The 20,448-nt window shown below is 44.5% G+C and overlaps 1 protein-coding gene across 1 annotated transcript in view; it reads left to right on the forward strand.

Moving 5' to 3' along the window:
* Positions 1–20,448, forward strand: part of LOC117503539 (vacuolar protein sorting-associated protein 13C-like) — a 305,374-nt gene that overhangs the window by 62,969 nt on the left and 221,957 nt on the right. The window contains 5 exon segments of the mRNA XM_034162801.1: positions 17,547–17,656; positions 18,592–18,651; positions 18,725–18,784; positions 18,874–18,954; positions 19,268–19,325. Of these exon segments, the coding sequence (XP_034018692.1) occupies positions 17,547–17,656; positions 18,592–18,651; positions 18,725–18,784; positions 18,874–18,954; positions 19,268–19,325 (369 nt within the window).

Below are 20,448 nucleotides of genomic sequence, written 5' to 3' on the forward strand. Positions count from 1 at the left end.
GCGGCGTCTGTCATGAGTAATAGTTTACTCCCGGTCATAATCACAGCGGGGGTTATGCCCTGCTGGACTAAATACTTTAGAAGCAAATAGCCGTCAAAACCTTTTGAGTTGTGAGCAGTGAACATGTATTCTTTGAATTTTCTCGTTCTAAAATGTTTAAAGAAGCGGGCTACGCAGTCTGCCCCCCATGCGCTCCAAAAATCACCCGTCTTTGTTACAGCGCTGACGTAAAACGGTACGTGTTCCCCGTTATTATCGACATACGTTTCAAAATCATAAAAAACATATTTCTCTGAATGCGTCTCTTCAGCTTTGAGCGGGGTCATATAGCAGAGGTGACCCTCGCCCGGCTCCCGGAGAGCCTCGCCGCATATATGACACCTCTTCTGCTTACACACGTGCGGAGCGCTGTTTTTAGAAAATGCTATGTAATACTCGTGTTTACATCGAGAGCATTTTTTTCTGTTATCACACACATTAACGAACTTACCGGCGGAAGGACGATACTTCGGCTGTTTATGCAGGCTGTAACAGGTGGGAGAGCGACACTCCTTGTTACATTTGCTGCAGAATACAGGGTTATTTTTCTCGTAACACTGCGTGGATTCACAAATTTTACAATATGACGGACAATTATGGGAGTCGTGGTTATTGTACCCCTCAAAGCAAAACTTACATACATATTTCACTACCAAAAATCTCTTTAAATCGATGATTCCGTAAAAATGATTATTAAACAGAAAAACGAAAAGAGTTTTCTGCTGCGCCGGTATTCCTGTCTGGAATTTTGTCAGCTTTCTCTCCCCTTCGGCTCTGAAAAACACCACAATTTTACAACCCAGAGCGTTTTCAAATTTTCCCACCTGCTCTAACGCTACCGGCGTAGCTTCCGTTAATCCAAGGCTATTTTGTAACGCCAGTCCGCGCTGCTCCGCCTCGTGCGTACTCAGATGAGGATTCAATAACTGAACGAGGTTTATCGCGAAACATAAACTGTTGTCAGGATTATACACGATATTAAGGCATTTGGATTTTTTCCTCAGAACCTCGTGATGGAGGAGGTCATCTATTCTGCGCTTCCCTGCGTCGTTCTGGTTGCGGATGACTTGAACCACTAATTCCAGAGACTCGTCGGATAAAACGTTGGAATTCGATTGTATCAATCGTTCTAACAGATTTTGGAAGCCCGTCACATCGCCAGCATCGTTATATGAGCTGATCAAAGCGGCCTCGTTGTAGACTGAGTCCCCACGAATCTCCATTTGGATAAAGTCCCCGGCCCTGGCGTGTGTTAAAGCCTTTTCGACCGAGTTATGAAGAGCCCCTACGACGTTACGGTAAAATTCCGCGTAGTCGGGAATTTCGTCGGCGCGCTGGAAATTTAGAGGCAGCCTGATTTCGATATTGTTAAAAGCAGGTCTCCTGATGACGTTAGCAGCCCCACCGCCCGTCATGGGAGAGTGTCGGCTGGACCCCGGTCGTGCATCATCCCCGTCTTCCATCAAAAGATCGCCGCGTTTATCGGGGTTAAATGAGCTCTGTTTAAAATCTCTTCTCCGTGCGCATTGCGCGGGGAGGGACTTCTTAAAGGTGAAAAAGCGCGAGCGTCGCTAGGCGTTTGATTTAATTCATCCACCGCGGATTGGACGTGAGGATTAACTTCACACGCGAGGAGGTTTGCGGCATTATTTAACGGAGTCAGGCGTACCTGGTTCAACGCCGCGGGACCGGACTCGTCTGGAGGCGGGGTGTGCGGGGGGTCAGGGGGCTCTTCAGTATCAGACTGGACCGTCGAATTTATAGCGTTAATCGCAGAAATGATGTAGGGGTTAATTTCTTCTGATTCTCGTTCAGCCGCTAAATTGTTAAGAGCCTCATTTAACGGTGTTAAACGAACACGGCTTAAAAGTCTCTCTCCGGACTCGATGTTATTTCGAGGTGGCGAATTTAACGCCTCGGGTAATGGGCCATCTGCTCCAGGAGCGCTCCCCGCTGAGTCGATTATTGAAGCGTTTAAATCCAATACACGTCCGAAGTTATTTTCCCGATGTGAATTCTCTCCTTCCATCTTTTAAAATCTGTAGCAGGAAGAATCTACCTCAAGAAATTCAGTTAATATACCTCTTCAAATGAATTCTCCCGTTCCATCGGAATAAGAGAAAAAATAAAAAAATAAAAACAGACTACACATTTTCAAGAAAGTTGCGTGATGAGGTTAACCCCAGCTCAGAATATCTTCGAGCCTTGTGTGTCGGTGGAAAATAGACGGTCTCCCTCCACCGCGTGCTGAAAAAAGAGAAAATCGTTAGTTATTAAATATTTAAAATAAATAAATACATAAACTCCGACTCCTTACCGTGTACATCCGCGGATCGTTTTACGGGTCTCTCCCACTGACCCGCTTCTCCATGGGCTGTGACAGAAAAAATCGGGTTATTCCAGAGTTTTAACCGTGATTTAATCTCGATCGCTGTACTTACATCTGCGTGGTGAAGTCGGGGGTTCCAGCCTTCGAACTTCTTCAGGGGGCTCTGACTTGATTTCTAGAATTAACATAAATAAATGAATACAAAGCATCACCCTCGCAAGCGGATATTCTGTACTATTTCAAATATATTACCGAGGACGGGTCCGAACGCGCTCTGGACCGTCTGCGTGGTTTTGTCTAAAAAAAAAAAAAACAGTTTCAGATGGCGTGCATCATTTAAAAACACTCATTTCTATCAAAACAGATTACTTAAATCACTTACCCTGAAAGCTGATGTGGTTTTCGCACTCTGCTCGAAGACAAGAAAACTTAATTAAACAACATGGTTTTCCAGGATTTTTTCCGCAAATTTATTCTATTTTATACCCATAGCTGGGGGTCCAGGCATCTTCACTCTTCACCGGTCGTAGTGGAAATGCTCGCTGACTCGTTCCCAGGGACGTAAGTGATAAGGAGCATTGTTGATTGTTCGGGCTCGGGGCAGCATCTCCGCTCAGCGGGTGTCCCGCGCCCCATGATCGATCGGCTAATATCTTAAAAGGAAACATCATCTGGCGTGAGTGATAAGGAGCATTGTTTATTGTTCTTCGGGTTCATCACCTCGGGGCAGCATCTCCGCTCAGCGGGTGTCCCGCCACACACACGCACACACACACACGCACTCACACAGACACAGTTAGCGTTTGCAACAGGTTTTACAGCCGTGGGGTCATGTTTCCGCGAGCGGCTCTATGCGTGGGTATTTGGCCGTCTTGCTGCAAAGACTTACAGCCGAGAGACGGCTATTTGTTTCCCTTCTTTAATTTACGAATTAAAAAACAGAAAAGGAAACGTAATAATTTAAGAATTAAAAATATTAAAGGGGCATTAAATAATGGACACTGATTTATGTTTAATTATTTCAGAATTAGTTAATTCTTTAATACATTAAAAAGATCTAGGTATTTTTAATCATTCTTTAATTCATGAAATAAAATGACATTAAAATATTAGACCCTGGGTGGGAGGGGAGGTATGGCTTGGAGGCGGTGCTTGGCCGGGGTTAGGGGAGGAGCTTGGGGGTGGGGCTAGGGGAGGAGCCAGGGGCGGAACTAGGGGAGGAGCTGGGGGTGGGGCTTAGGGGCGGGACATACTGACATCATCGACTCTGATTGGATGTGACGTCATAAGGGGCGGGGCTCGGAGGCGGGGCTTAGGGGCGGGGCATAATGACGCCATCGATTATGATTGGCTGTGATGTCATAAGGGGCGGGCTTGGAGGCGGGACTAGGGGAGGGGCTTAGGGGCGGGACATAGTGACGTCATCGATTCTGATTGGCTGTGACGCCATAGAGGGGGCGGGGCTTAGTGACATAGTCGATTTTGATTGGCAGCTGTCACTTTTTTGACGAAAGGTGGGTCAGTTTTCTCTCTCAGGGAGCGTAATCTCAGGACTTGTGCCAAGTGTGCTGCAGCTCCATTCAGTAGACAGAGAGGTGATGCCGGTGTTGTGCGCTGAATCTGGCTCAACACCGGCTGCAAAGCAGACACGGGCGGTGTGAGTGGCCCACATCGGCTGTTAACGAGCTCGTTAACGAGCCCGCAGACTTAATAAGCGCAGCGGAGGCAGAGAGCGGGAGAGGAAGAACGGCGCCCCCTGTTGATGTCGTTGGTGATCTGAGCACACAGAGCTGTATCTCACATTCATTGCAGCTTACTTTTGGATGTTGAAACCAGGACGTGTATAAGTAACATTACTAACAGATAAAATCAATTTCAATGCGGGATCGGACTGAAGGCGGGAGCGCGTCGTCTTGTACCTGACGTCATGGAAATGATATGGCTGTACAAACTGTTTTCACAGGGGGCTAAATTTTAGCTGCATATTTGTCATTTTTAAATGAAGATTTCTTTGCTGAATTACAAATTTGGGCTTACAGATTTACTTTACTGCATTCACAAGGGTCTTATAAATATATATCAGCTATTTCTTTCTGAAATCTGACCACATTTATTTCAATGCAGGTCTACTTTAAATAGGAATGAAACCATTTCAAATCAGACACGAGTGGTTCACCGAACTGGATTCAAGCTGGCTATTTATTTTGTTTTATAGACACAACAAAAACAGTAATTTAAATGAGAACAAAAATAATTATCCATCTGCAACCAAAGTGCAAGCATTTTCATTTTAGTAACAAAACCTGGATGTCAAAGACAACTATTGTGAGTGGAAAAGCAGTCAAACAGAAGAACTAAAACAATGTAAAATGTTCATTTTAAAATGCAAAACTTGAAAGCTTTGAACAAAACTAAATATCCTCTGCACATGTCCAAACCTTCTCAATGTGGCTTCACTGACTTTGTCTCCAAACCGTCCTACCTCTGCTGTCCCTCTGACATGTTCATTCTGAATCCTGTCCGTCCTTGTTTCTCCCAATGAAATTTGCAACATCTCCAGCTCTGCATCCTGTCTTTTTGTTTGTGCCACCATCTCTGAGCCACACAGCGTAGTTGGTCTCACGACTGTCTTGTAGACTTTGCCCTTCACTCTTACAGATATCCTTCTGTCACATATCACTCCTGCCATCTTTCTCTACCTGCTCCACCCTGCCTGCACGCTCTTCTTCTCCTCTCTACCACACTAAGCCCAAGATATACTGGTGTGCCACAAAAATAAAGCAGTAGAAAATCTATACACTTTTGGATACTGATAGTCATACGTCATCTTGAAGCATATCTCAGGAATTTTTTATCTCTGGTGTTCATTTGTCATTTCATCTCAGTTTGTAAGAGTTATGGCATTCACAAGATGTGCTCAATATGTGCACCGCAGTGGTTCAGACATTCATTCAACCTGACTGCAAAGTTTCCAATATCACTTTGAAACTTCCTTATGATAATCCATATCGTCTTTATGTCTGGAGCTTTTCTCATTGCAAAATGACATTGAGATTGTTGTTGGGTTTGCACCATCGATTTAGTCTCAAAGTAGAATTCCACCAGTTTTCCTTTTCGCACGATTTTAAGCGGCATCTTTATTGGATCGGTCTCAAACTACGTCGGAAGAAATTCCTCACATATACGAGGGCTGTCAATAAAGTTACGGTCCTTTTTATTTTTTTCAAAAACTATATGGATTTCATTCATATGTTTTTACGTCAGACATGCTTGAACCCTCGTGCGCATGCGTGAGTTTTTCCACGCCTGTCGGTGACGTCATTCGCCTGTGAGCACTCCTTGTGGGAGGAGTCGTCCAGCCCCTCGTCGGAATTCCTTTGTCTGAGAAGTTGCTGAGAGACTGGCGCGTTGTTTGATCAAAATTTTTTCTAAACCTGTGAGACACATCGAAGTGGACACGGTTCGAAAAATTAAGCTGGTTTTCAGTGAAAATTTTAACGGCTGATGAGAGATTTTGAGGTGATTCTGTCGCTTTAAGGACTTTTCACGGTGCGAGACGTCGTGCAGCGCTCTCAGGCGGCGTCATCAGCCTGTTCAAGCTAAAAACCTCCACATTTCAGGCTCTATTGATCCAGGACGTCGTGAGAGAACAGAGAAGTTTCAGAAGAAGTCGGTTTCAGCATTTTATCCGGATATTCCACTGTTAAAGGAGATTTTTTTAATGAAAGACGTGCAGACGGGTCCGCGCGTCGGGACGCAGCCGCCGCGACGCTCCGCCACAGGAAAAACACCTCTGTTGAAAGCCTTAAGGACAAGTTGGAACATGTCCTGCCTGTTAAACAATTTCTCATATACTCACTCCACTGAAAGCCATCAAAAGCCGCCTGGATTTTACAAATGGTTATCAACACGGAGGTGTTTTTCCTGTGCCGCCGCACCGCGCCGGCTGCGTCCCGACGCGCGGATCCGTCCGCACGTCTTTCATTAAAAAAATCTCCTTTAACAGTGGAATATCCGGATAAAATCGTGAAACCGACTTCTTCTGAAACTTCTCTGTTCTCTCACGACGTCCTGGATCAATAGAGCCTGAAATGTGGAGGTTTTCAGCTTGAACAGGCTGATGACACCGCCTGAGAGCGCTGCACGACGTCTCGCACCGTGAAAAGTCCTTAAAGCAACAGTATCACCTCAAAATCTCTCATCAGACGTTAAAATTTTCACTGAAAGCCAGCTTAATTTTTCGAACCGTGTCCACTTCGATGTGTCTCACAGGTTTAGAAAAAATTTTGATCAAACAAAGCGCCAGTCTCTCAGCAACTTCTCAGACAAAGGAATTCCGACGAGGGGCTGGACGACTCCTCCCACAAGGAGTGCTCACAGGCGAATGACGTCACTGACAGGCGTGGAAAAACTCACGCATGCGCACGAGGGTTCAAGCATGTCTGACGTAAAAACATATGAATGAAATCCATATAGTTTTTGAAAAAAATAAAAAGGACCGTTACTTTATTGACAGCCCTCGTATCTTTGTCTGGGGGAAAAAAAAAAAACAGAATTCAGATTATCTGTTACAGAATTAGAGTCAAATGAGTTTGTGGTGCTTTATTGGGACACCCTGTACCTCTCACTCAAATTACTGTCTACTAGTCTATTTGAATCCCTGGTTGTAATATGGAATAGTCAAGTCTATACCTCCAAGGTATTGTCAGAGATCAGGTTTAACTCCCAAGGTGTAAATAACCCTTGTCTGGGCTTAATTTTGCTTACTACAGTGCACCTGTAAAGTATTCACAGCACATTTCCACATTTTGTAATGTTACAGCCTTATTTCAAAATTGAGTAAATACATTTTTTTACCTGAAAATTCTACTCACAGCACCCCATAATGATGACATGAAAAAGTTTTTTATTTTTGCAAATTTATTAAAAATAAAAACCTAAGAAATCACATGCACATAAGTATTACCACCCTTTGCTCAATACTTTGTTGATACACCATTGGCAGCATTTACAGACTCAAGTCTTCTTGAATATGATGCCACAAGGTTGCCGCACTTGTCTTTGTCCAGTTTTGCCCATTTCTCTTTACAGCACTTCTCAAGCTTCACCAGGTTGGATGGGGAGCATTGGTACACAGCCGTTTTCAGATCTCTCCACAGTTGTTTAATCAGATTCAGGTCTGAGCTCTGGCTGCACTACTCAAGGACATTCACAGAGTTGTCCTGCAGCCACTCCTTTGATATCTTGGCTGTGTGCTTAGGGTCATTGTCCTGCTGAAAAATGAACTGTCACCCCAGTCTGAGGTCAAGAGCACTCTGGAGCAGGTTTTCATCCAGGATGTGTCTGTCCATTACTGCATTTATCTTTCCCTCAATCCTGACTAGTCTCCCAGTTCCTGCCACTAAGAAACATCCCCACAGCATGATGCTGCCATCACCATGCTTCACTGTAGGGATGGTGCCTGCTTTCCTCCACATATGATGCCTGGCATTCACACCAAAGAGTCAGTCTTTGTCTCTTCAGGCCAGCGAATTTTTTTTCTCTTGGTCTGAGAGTCCTTCAGGTGCCTTTTGGCAAATTCCAGGTGGGCTGCCATGTGCCTTTTACTAAGGAGTAGCTTCTGTCTGGCCACTCTACCATACAGGACTAATTGTTGGATTGCTACAGAGATGGTTGCCCTTCTGCAAGATTCTGCTCTCTCCACAGAGGAATGTTGGAGCTCTGACAGAGTGGCCATTGGGTTCTTGGACTTCTCTCTAAGACCCTTCTCCCCGATCACTCAGTTTAGATAGGTGGCCAGCTCTAAAAAGAATCCTGGTGGATCCGATATTCTTCTATTGGAGGCCGCTGTGCTCTGTCAACTGTGGGACATTATATGTAGACAAGCGTGTGCCTTTCCGATTCATGTCCAATCAACTGAATTTACCCCAGGCGTTCTCCAATTAGGCTGTAGAAATATTTCAAGAATGATCAGAGGTAACAGGATGCAACTCAGCTCAATTTTGAGCTTCATGGCAAAAAGGCTGTGACAACTTACGTACACGTGATTTCTTAGCTTTTTTATTTTATTTTTAATAAATTTGCAAAATTCTCAAAAAAAACCTTGTCTATATTGTCATTATGGGATATTGTGTGTAGAATTTTGAAGGGAAAAAAACATTAATCCATTTTGGAAAAATGCTTTAACATAATAGAATGTGGATAAAGTGAAGTGCTGTGAATACTTTCCTGGTACACCAGGTGTGATGTTCAGCAACTTCACTGAGTCCCACAAAGCTTCAGGATGTCCCACGGAGCAGCCCGATCAGCTCACTGGAATGCTTTAAGAAACTCAAGCTCTGCTGATATTTCTGCATATTTTCAATGAATGCTTGCAGCTGATGGTTAACCTTTTGAATGTGAAGCCACATTGCTGTTGTCGCTGAGCAACAAACAGCTGGCACTGATAGGGAGCAAAGACCTCCCTTGGCACAGAGAGCAGTGTAATACACCTGTAGCTGTTGCATTCCAAATCATCACCCTTTCCTTTCCACACAGGGGCAACTAATTATTTCTTCCAGTCTCTTGATTTAAACATGTCTCCCAAGTGGAAGTAAAGATTGCTTTCAACATGAGAACAGCTTTTGTACCCACCTGATGAAGTTTAGCCCCATTTCCACAGAGTACCAGAGGGATGTCAGCAGCGCTGAGGGCACAGAATGCCCTCGGTTTAACCACCTTTGTCATGTAAATAACAGTTGGTGGTTCACAAAAATTAGTTAAAAAGTTGTAAAATTAGTCTTGTACAACTGCTCAAAGTAGCAGACTCAGTGGGACAGTAAAGCAGGACTGGGTTGTCAATTGCCACAACTACGGTCTAACGAGGTGTAAGTTTGGAGGAACGCAGTGCTTCATTTCCACTGCAGGCAGGTTGAGGGTCACAGATGGTGTATCACCTGATCACAGGTACAGCTAACGAACAAACTCAGTACTTTCTCAGCGCCGTATTAGGTTGACATCTGAGATGACTTCCTTCTGTGAACCTAAATGCTTCAAGTGGAATCCTCTGCTTCTTTCAGTGTTTGGTCATGGAGGAAGTACCACATTCTGTTGGAGTCATTTGTTGTGTCAGCACCAGGGTTCTAGCTAGGTCCATTTTAGTGCCAGGTAATTTATGTGATCACGTGTCACTGCCAGGGCGTTATACCTCTAAAATGTTATTGGCGAGACTCATTTTGAGTGGTTTTAGATGCATTGAGAGCAAGAATAATAGACAAAAAAATGACATTTATGTTCTAATATTTGTAATGTCAAAGTTCTTTTTTGCATGTTTCTGTCAAAGTATAAGTTAATAAAATAAATAATGTTGAAAAGGTTAAAACACAATATGTGATGGACATAGGATTTGCTCTCTTCTTCAAAAATGACACCTTTAATTCAGTGAAGCAGGCAGTTTCAACAGTTATGGTTTTTTTTTTTTTCAACATTTTTGAGTGGGTTTGCACCTCCGTTTCGGCGTGTCATGGGACAAGTTAGGACATGCCTATCTCGGCTTTCAATGCTTACCAGTCCAGTAAGTATCAGAGAAATTGTGGAGAGCTGGGCATGTCCTAACTTGTCCCATGACACGACGAAACGGAGGTGTTCCTTTGTCTCGCTCAAACAGCGAATCGGTCGTTACGCACGAAGCCTCCGCGCGGTTTTCCATGACAAAATCTCTTGTTAAAAGTGAAATCTGCCGGAAAATGGCTGATGTCCAGCTCTTGTGATAACCAGAGAAAGTGCACACGACGGTCTCGTATCCACAGAGCCATCAGCTTAGAAATGATCTGGCGTTTTCTGACTCGTCGTCGCGGCTCGGAGCGCGGCGCGCCATGCACCATTGTGGGCCGTCCTTAAAGCTGTAGTAACAGTCCTTAATCTCTGTGAAGCCTGTAAAATTTTCACCGAAAAACAACCGAATCTTCGAAATGGTTTCCAGCTGGTTGTCTGGCAGAGCTCCTGAAAAAAATTTCATGGAACAAAGCGGCAGTAGCTCAGCTGTTTGCTGAGAATGAAAATCCGACAAGGGGGCGGGACCACTCCTTCCACAAGGCGTGCTCACAGGCGAATGACATTACCGACAGGCGTGGAAAAACTCACGCATGCACACGAGAGTTCAAGCTTGTCTGATGTAAAAACATATGAATGAAATCCATATAGTTTTTGAAAAAAATAAAAAGATACGATACTTTATTGACAGACCTCGTGTATGTATATATATATATATATATATATATATACTTACTCACTCACTCATCTTCAACTGCCTTTCCAGGTTTGGATCGGGGGGCAACAGCTCCAGCAGGGGACCCCAGACTTCCCTTTTTCCCATGCCACATTGACCACCTCTGACTGCGGGATCCCGAGGCGTTCCCAGGCCAGTGTGGAGATATATTCTCTCCACCTAGTCCTGGGTCTTCCCTGAGGTCTCCTCCCAGATGTATGCGCCCAGGAGGCATCCTTACCAGATGCCTGAACCACCTCAGCTGTCTTCTTTCAGCACGAAAGAGCAGCGACTCTACCCCACAGATAACCAAACTTCTCACCCTATCTCTAAGGGAGACGCCAGCCACCCTCCTGAGGAAGCCCATTTTGGCCGCTTGTACCCGCTGTAGCGTGGGCACAAGATATGTACCTACAGGGATGATATAAAAGGACGGACCCCACAGGAAGTGGGTGTGGCATTATTGTATATACATGTGTGATCTACTTGAGGAACGGTATTAAAGAGTTGACTGTCATGAGTGTCTCCCGTGTCCCGTTTGGTAATAGATACAGATTACAACAGTACATAAATAGTACATGTTACATGGTGTCAGAATCATGTTGAATTCTGCCTCAGACGATCGGAAAGAAGGAATTGCTCATCAATCGCGGTAAAATTAATTTATTAATAAGTCCAGTGCATCCCAAGTTTTCACGGTAATGCTAAGCTACGCTATGCTAGCCAGCAGGTAGAAACTGAGTGCAGCAAGCTAGCAGCTAGTCAGTCAGACCATGACGGAGCGTGTCAGTAATGGACGTTAAAAGGACAGCACGGAGAACAACTCGAAGGTAAAAAGGAAGAAAAGAGGATGGATTCACTTTTCCCCGTAACCCCACCGGATAACTTTGACTTTTCAGACTTTTCTACATAGCCCAATTGGATTCGTCGATTTGAAAGGTTCCGTGTGGCGGTGGGACTGGACAAGAAAGATGAACAGTATCAGGTGAACGCATTGGTTTATGCTATGGGAGATAAAGCAGATGATATTCTGTCAATGCTAGTCTTCGATGCTGAGAATAATGAGAGTATAAACAAGTACCAGTCAGTTAGAGCAGCCTTTGATAAATATTTAATTTGCAAGTACATCGTGATCTACGAGAGGGCGCGCTTCAATAGGAGAAGCCAGGAGCCAGGTGAAACGGCTGAAGTCTTCATCACGGCAGTTTACAAAACTGGCAGAGCACTGCCAATATGGCCCTATGCAAGATGAAATGATCAGAGACAGGCTAGTGGTAGGCATAAAGCATCACGGACTGTCAGAAAAGTTACAGATGGACAGTGAATTAACGTTGGAAAAAGCAATCACCGCAATTTGGCAACATGAAGAAATTAAGAAACAGTAACTAATAGTGAGAGAGGCAATGGCAACTGAACAAAGAGGCGAATGTGGACTTACTGAAATTTAAGAAAAAGCCATACAGAGAGAACCAGACAGGGAAAATGTCCTATGGAAAGGGACAAAAGGACTTTCAGAAAGGACAGAAAAGCTGTGGGCAGTGTGGAAAAGGGCCGCCACACTCCCTGAACAATTGTGCTGCACGAGATGCAGAGTGCAGAAAATGTAGAAAGAGAGGACATTTTGCAGCAGTGTGTAAGGCAGGCAGAGTAGGTGCAGTGCTCGAGGCAGAGGAAGAGGTGACACTTTTCCTGGGTGCAGTGTCCACGGGGAAGAAACCTGCATGGAAGAAAACACTGAAAGCTGGATACAGGAGCGGACGCAACCATCATCCCAAGCGCTGCCTAATCAGAGAGACTGCATGGCCCACTCACCAAAGCATCCATACCACTGTGTGGACCCAGCAACGAACCGCTACAGGTGAGAGGTCAGTTTGATGCTGTCATGACATACAAGGACAGAACAACAATACAGACAGTGTATGTAGTACAAAAGCTAGCAACACCACTGCTAGGTCTGCCAGCCATCTCAGACCTAAAACTGATACATGTTGTGGATAGTGTAATAGAGTCAGAGGCTGACATGAAGAAACAGTACCTTCTTCACAGGACTGGGCTGCCTCACAGGGGAGTACACAATCAAATTGAAGGACGATGTCAAGCCCTATGCACTGTCACTACCACGGCGTGTACCTCTGCCACTGCATGACAAGGTCAAAGAGGAGCTCCAAAGAATGGAGAAAAAGGGTGTGATCATGCCCAAAGAGGAGCCTACAGATTGGTGTGCGGGCATGGTCGTGGCACCAAAGCCCAACGGAAAGATCAGAATCTGCTCTGACATGACACATCTGAATGAGTACATTTGCAGAGTGAGACACATCTTGCCAGCTGTCGACGAAACCCTGGCTAAGCTGGCTGGGGCAGCCGTCTTTTCAAAGCTGGATGCTACAGCTGGATTCTGGCAGGTACCCCTACATCCACAATCAGTCCCACTGACTACATTCATCATGCCTTTCGGGAGATTCTGCTACAAGTGACTGCCTTTCGGCATTTCGTCAGCAACCGAGCACTTTCAAAAACGGCTGACACAGATGCTGACGGGGTTAGAAGGGACAGTATGCCATGCTGACAACATCCTTGTCTTGGGGTCAACATGAGAACAACATGACCAGAGGCTGCACAGGGTGTTGGGGCAGCTCCAGGAAGAGGGGCAAACATTGAACAATGACAAGTGTCAGTTTGCAGTCAACAAGGTAATGTTCCTGGGCCACATCGTCAGCGCGAGGGGCATAGAAGCAGATCCAGGCAAGATCAAAGCCATCACAGAGATGCCCACGCCCAAAGACGCTGCGGACGTGAAAAGGTTTGTGGGCATGGTAAACTACGTGGGCAAGTTCTCTCCACGTATAGCAGAACTCACACAGCCACTGAGAGACCTGCTAAAAACAGACACAGACTGGGTGTGGGGCAGTGCACAGCAGAGAGCATTCAACGAGCTGCGTAAGGAACTCAGCTCATCAACAGTACTGGCCCAGTACTGTCTGCACCGAGAGACAATAGTAGCAGCAGATGCTTCATCCTTTGGGCTAGGTGGAGTGTTGTCTCAGAAGCAGCAGTCTGGAGAGTGGAGGCCAGTAGCCTTCATATCACGCAGCATGACAGACACGGAGCGTAGGTACGCCCAGATAGAGAAGGAAGCGCTAGCGCTGACCTGGGCGTGTGAGCATTTTCAGTCTTACCTGATAGGGAAGGACTTTTTGATACAGACTGATCACAAACCTCTGATTTCCCTGCTGGGCAGTAGGGCATTGGATGACTTACCACCCCGCATCCTGAGATTCAGGCTGCGGCTGCTTCGTTTCACGTACAAGATCGAACACGTGCCTGGAAAGAAATTGGTCACAGCGGACGCACTCTCCAGAGCACCAATCCAAGCGCTGCCTACACCAGAGGACAAGCAGCTGGAAGAGGATGTGTGTGTCTCTAGCAATGTCATCATGGAGCACCTACCAGCATCAGAACAGAGGTTAGTGCAGATCAGAGCAGCACAAGAAGCAGATGATGTGTGTAAAAGACTAAAATGCATGGTACAAACAAGTTGGCCCCTGAACAGAAAAGCTCTTCCACCACAACTGCAGCTGTACTGGCAGTATCAACAAGACCTGCTGGTGGCAGACGGACTGCTGATGAAAGGCCAACGAATCGTCATCCCTGCCACACTGCAAGAGCAAATGCTGGACAAAATACACAATCGATGTGGTGGCCAGGTCTGTCCAAACAGATCAAGGGGAAGGTGGAAAACTGTGCAACCTGTGCACAGGAGGCCCACAATGCACCAGAGCCACTGCTGACAACTCAGCTGCCAGAAAGACCATGGCAGCGTGTGGCAGTGGATCTCTTTCAGTGGGACAATGCAATGTATCTTCTGTGCATCAACTACTACTCACGCTACATTGAAGTGGCAAACCTCACCTCCACCACTACAGCTTACGTGACAGGAAAGCTGAAGGAGATCTTTGCCCGTCACGGAGTCCCAGAGACCGTTGTCATGGACAATGGCCCCCAGTTCTCTGCAGCGGAGTTTGCAGCCTTCGCCAGAGACTACGACTTCACACACACGACCGGCAGTCCCCGTTACCCTCAAAGTAATGGAGAGACTGAGAGGGCGGTGAGGACAGTAAAATCTCTCCTGAAGAAGGGGGAAGATCCCCACAAGGCACTCATGGCCTATAGGGCCACTCCCATGGCACACGGTTCATCCACTGCACAGCTGCTGATGGGCCGCAACATCAGAGATGCCCCTGCCGGTTAGCGAAAGGAAACTACAACCTGCATGGCCTGACCTGCAGGCCTTTAGAAGGAAAGAGCAGGAGTTAAAAGAACAACAGGCTTCTTGGTACAACAAACAGCACAACACAAAGACAAGACCAGCACTCAGGCCAGGAAAAATGGTCTGGGTGAAGGACACAAAAGAGACAGGGACTGTCAGTGGTCCAGCTCAGACACCCAGGTCGTACAGCATAAACCTGCTCTCAGGCACTCTCAGGAGGACCCGATCCCACATCAGGGTCGGTCCAGAGCCTACCAAAGAGGCTAGAATGGGCCAGACCATAAGACCACCAAACAGACTGAACGTGTAGAAAGCTGTGGTTTGGATCACAGGGCAAAATAAACCCTGCACAGCTTGGGGACCCAGGCAGTCTACCCCGACCCCTAATAAAAAAAAGAAGAAAATGATTAAATCAAATGTTAAATCAAAAAGAAAAGAAAAGTTGAAATGAAATGTTCATGAAAAAAACCTTATATGTTGACCAAGAGAACATGTTATGACATTATGCAAAAAAAAAAAAAAAAAAACGGGAAGGAGAAGTAATGCAAATGCAGTAATTCTATAGACTTCAATGGACTTTAATGTTTAACGTAATGCTCTGCTTATGAATTCTTAATACAGGTACATGGCTGATGTGTTTTAATACTCAGGATTTAATATGAGGATTTTGAATCTTTAAAGTAAATTTAGTGTTCCAGTTTATATAGAATTATTGATGTGTGACAATTAACTAAAGGGGGGAGATGTAGCGTGGGCATAAGATATGTACCTACAGGGATGATATAAAAGAGTTGACTGTCATGAGTGTCTCCTGTGTCCCGTCTGGTAATAGCTACAGATTACAACAGTATATAAATAGTACATGTTACACCCGCGATCTAGTTCTTTCGGTCATGACCCAACTCCAGTGACCATAGGTGAGAGTCGGAACGAAGACTGATCAGTAGATCAAGAGCTTCACCTTTTGGCTCAGCTCCCTTTTTGTCACAACAGTACGAAAGAGTGAATGCAACACCACCCCTGCTGCACCGATTCTCCAGCCAATCGCACACTGCATTGTCCCCTCACTCGTGAACAAGACCCTGAGATGCTTGAACGCCTTCACTTGGGGCAAGGCTGTATTCCCTACCCGGAGTGGGCAGTCCATCAGTTTCCTGTTGAGAACCATGGCCTCAGATTTAGAGGTGCTGATCCTCATCCCAGCTGCTTCACACTCTGCTGTGAACTGATCCAGTGAGTGTTGGAGGTCACTGGCTGATGAAGCCAACAGGACCACATCAACTGCAAAAAGCAGTGATGAGACCCTGAACCCACCAAACCGGAAACCTTCCTCCCCCCGACTACACCTCTTTATCCTGTCCATGAATATCACAAACAGGATTGGTGACAAGGCGCAGCCCTGGCGGAGGCCTGCCTCCGCCAGAAACGAGTCTGACTTACTGCCAAACACCCGAACACAGCTCTCGCTTTGCGAGTACAGAGATTGGATGGCCCTGAAAAGGGACCCCCTCACTCCATACTCCCGCAACACCTCCCACAGTATCTCCCGGGTACCCGATCATACACCTTATCCAAGTCCACAAAACACATGTAGACTGGGTATATATAAAACTATTAACATGAAAACATGTCAATATGTCAAAACATGAAAACTATTACCTTTTAATGTGGAAAATGAGTGAAGCCCTCCTTCTGCTCTCTCTCTGTCCCTCCCCCACCCCCTCACTGTGACAGAGCAAACAAAGCTCTTTGGAAACACGAAACCTTTAAACTGTAAAATAAACCGTAAATTTCTGAATGCATCACCATCTCTGGACACAAAATGAACTCTGGATTATTTCATTAAAGGTTGTGATGGAGTTGTTTTTTTCCTTTGGGTCAGAGTGGAGGGAGCTGTCTGCTCTGAGCTGCCTTCAGCACTGTGGCTTCACAGAAAGCTGAAAGCAGCTGACTACTGATCTCTGCTGTTTGCGGCAGATTTGATAAGAAGAAAATGAGATATATATTTCTTATTTCTTTAATTATTTGGTTGAAATTGCAAAATAAAGCAAACTATGAAATACGATCAAATTGGTACATTTTCAGCAACATTTCGGTTCATTTTTTGGACAATCCGTGCTAGGTGGTACAGCCAATTTGAACTTGAGAGCCTGGTATGCAAGTCATTCAAAACGTAACTGATAACGTGACAATCACTTTAAACATAATTGTGATGTTAGCTATTGTGTATCAGTGCCACCTTTACAGCACTACTGCTCAACATGCTAGAAGAGACTACAGTCAACAAACTTCTAGACCTGCCTTTTTACCTAGTTTCTCCCTGATGATCAAGATTGTTCCCAGGCAGGCAGTTGCTCTTTTTTGCATGATTTTAGTCCCTTGTCTAGGTTGGAATAAACTGGCTGTTCAGTGACTCTGAATGAACTATGGCTAAGTGACTTTGTCCAGATCAGAAGTTGTGAAGTTCCTGCTTAGAGTCACCGCAACAGAAAAATTCCTATAACTGCGAAAATGATGACTTTACTCCACATCTACTGCTTGTAGTCAATTAAAAAGAAAATGGTTTAAAAATCTTTGCATGAACGTTGAGTTAACTTTCCATTTTTGAAGTAGTCCCTAGCTTGAACCTCATTTCAATCAAAACGTTAATCTTTTTTTTCCATTAGACAAGCCACCAGAAGAGAAGAAAGACACATTTGTAGAGAAACTTGCCACTCAGGTGATCAAGAACCTGCAGGTGAAGATCAGCAATATCCACCTTCGCTATGAGGATGACGTGAGTTCTTCACAAATTTTTTCTGTTTGAAGAGTTATTAGAATTATGCACAAAGAAATGAGCCTCCAGCTTTCTAATGTTCATCAGCAGGAACCAAGATGGCATAAATGAGATGTGTACTGTTGACATGATTCAAACATGGCAAAATTCCAGGGAAAGCTGCCAGTGCTCCAGAAATACAGTGAAGAATCTTGGATCAGACTGCATGATATCAGCCTTTTAATTTGAGTTTTTGATTTGTTCTTTTCCCTCAGTTGTTTTATTGATAACATGTGACCAAATGATCAGTGCTCTTACTTCCAAAACAGAAGGTTCCCACTTCAAGAACACCCCTGCCAGTGTTAAGTGGAGCTGCGACAGGAAGGGCATCTGGTGTAAATCTTGTGCTGTTTGACACGACTCTCTATTTTTCCTCATTATTGAATCCTTAGTGGTATTAGTGAGGAGGCCCACACACTGATCAGCTGCTTTTTAAAGGGTTGTCAAACATCCAGCCAATGGCTTCAGAGTCTGAGTTCTTGGTCTTAAACAGAAGTGAAATTCTGATTTAATTTCTTTACAGATGATGTGCTTATATTTATTCAGACTGAAACACTTCAGATAATTTTCATGGAAACAAATTCATTTTCTTTAAAGATATGTGAAAGAGATTAAGGAGCTATAACTCATATTTTACATTGTAATATAGCAGCCAACAGCTGTTTTCTATGTACAGCTTTAGTGGATTAATGCAGCGAATGAAGCCACACTCCCTCTGTGCTCTGAGCTTTTCTGCCCCCTGTTTTTGGTCTGGCTACATGTGCACAGTTAGTGCATGAGATTTCTGCATATATATGCATATATATATTCTGCATATATCTAATGGCAGCAAAATCATTCATAGCACTGTTAAAGTTGTTTCTTTGCTACTTTTAAACTTCTACTTTTTGTTTCAGGTGTCTGATCCACAGTGCCCCCTGTCTATAGGTGTCACACTGGCAGAGCTCAGTCTGCAGGTAAGACACACAAACCGCTCCATCACGTCTGAGACTTGATAGGTTTTTACTGAGCCTTTTGTTTTTCCTGCAGACGACGGACGAGAACTGGAAGTTGTGCATTCTGAATGAAGCAGCAAAGATCATCTACAAAGTGAGAGCTCGCACTCTAAACCTGTCCTGTCTTTGTGTTTTGTTATTGTATGACTTGTAAGCTAAAGCAGGAATTGTTTCGATCTGCAGCTTGGGCGTCTGGACTGCCTCTGTGCTTACTGGAACGTCAACAGTCCAATATTCTACAAACAATCCTTTGAAGACATTGTGGTATGAGACATTGTTTGTGTGGATTTTGTGTCAGTCACTGCTGTGGACCATTCTGGAATTTAAAAGCAAATTTAATATGAACATCAACATAATCAGCTACAATTATTAGTTTGTTTGACTGGAAAGAATAGTGTAAAGTGTTCATCTGGTTTTCACAAACCTTGAAATATGTTACATATAGAGATATAGTAACCTTCCCATGATTCCTTGCCATATTTGCCTTTTGATGTGGACTGAGGAACAGGTAGTCTTTTTTTGTTTGTTTGTCTTCTTCCTGATCGACTGATTCATTTCTTTTTTTCTACTCATGCAGGAGCAGCTCAGACAAGGGATCAGTACCAAAGAGAGGGAGCTGTCTCACCATCAGTACAGTGAGTCTGTGACGTCATCATGCCATCCATCTCTGTCACACGCACGTGTAATGCACGTGGGCCACGTCTGTCATTTAGTCTGGGTTTGAACAAGATAATTTGAAGACATATGATCCGATATGGACCAAAGTTGGTGGAATGACTGAGGGTCAGCAAGCGACAGTGGGATTTGAGTTTGATGAAAAATTGGTTTAAAATGGTCACAGACCAAGGTCAAAATTTGGGCCCAGTATTTTTTTTAATAAAGACAATGTTGAGAATGGCTATTATTAAAGATACTCCTACATTGTTATTAAACATAGGAAGTCATATATCATCTTTCTGTAGGTCACATGAAGGGTAAGTGACCTTCAAAGGTCAAGCTCAAGGTCAAAACAGTTTGAGGCCAGTATGTATTAAACGTGGTAGGTTTATGTGTTTGTCAAGAATGAAATGGTTCAAATTTGGACATGTAATCAAATTGCAAATCCACGTTATTGTATCTGTATCGCTCAATCACAAAGAATGATTTTTCCATGACTTCGTTTAGATGTCTGATGTGTGAGTGCTCGACTCTCTGAGTGCCACTTCTTTATATATCACGTGATCCACTTTTGTTTTTAAAACAGGAATAAAACCAGTAATGTAGCAGAGTAATTTGCATCCAGCAGTGATGCTCTTGTTCTGGATTAACATTCTAATTTATTTAAACATTTTTCAATAGCAGTAAACTATAAAGCATCTTCATATTTAGTGACTCTCCTGATTTATATGTTTATCATAAGTCAATTTACTTTATTAATATAGCACCAAGTTGCCCCAAGGTGCTTCACAAGGGTAGTGTCAAAACTCGCCCCCCACCCCTAGTGTGATGGAGGGAGGCTAGCAGGAGTCACTGTGCATGTGGTAGTCAATAGGCCTCACTCCCCCAACAGCCAAAGGATACTAAGACCGCTCAGGCTAGAACCCGGGTTTTAGCCAACTGGACAGAGTGTCCACCTTCCATGGCTTAGATCATGAGTTTGCATCCCAAGGGGAGTGAGTGGAAGGTGTCAAAAACACAACACAATGCAGAGTACAAGCTGCGACATTAGTGCCGTGACCTGGATGAGAGTGAGGTTCAGGTGGGGGTGAGTGTGAGTGA

Source organism: Thalassophryne amazonica, chromosome 2 (assembly GCF_902500255.1).
Source record: "Thalassophryne amazonica chromosome 2, fThaAma1.1, whole genome shotgun sequence".
In the NCBI taxonomy this organism is placed as follows: Eukaryota; Metazoa; Chordata; class Actinopteri; order Batrachoidiformes; family Batrachoididae; genus Thalassophryne; species Thalassophryne amazonica.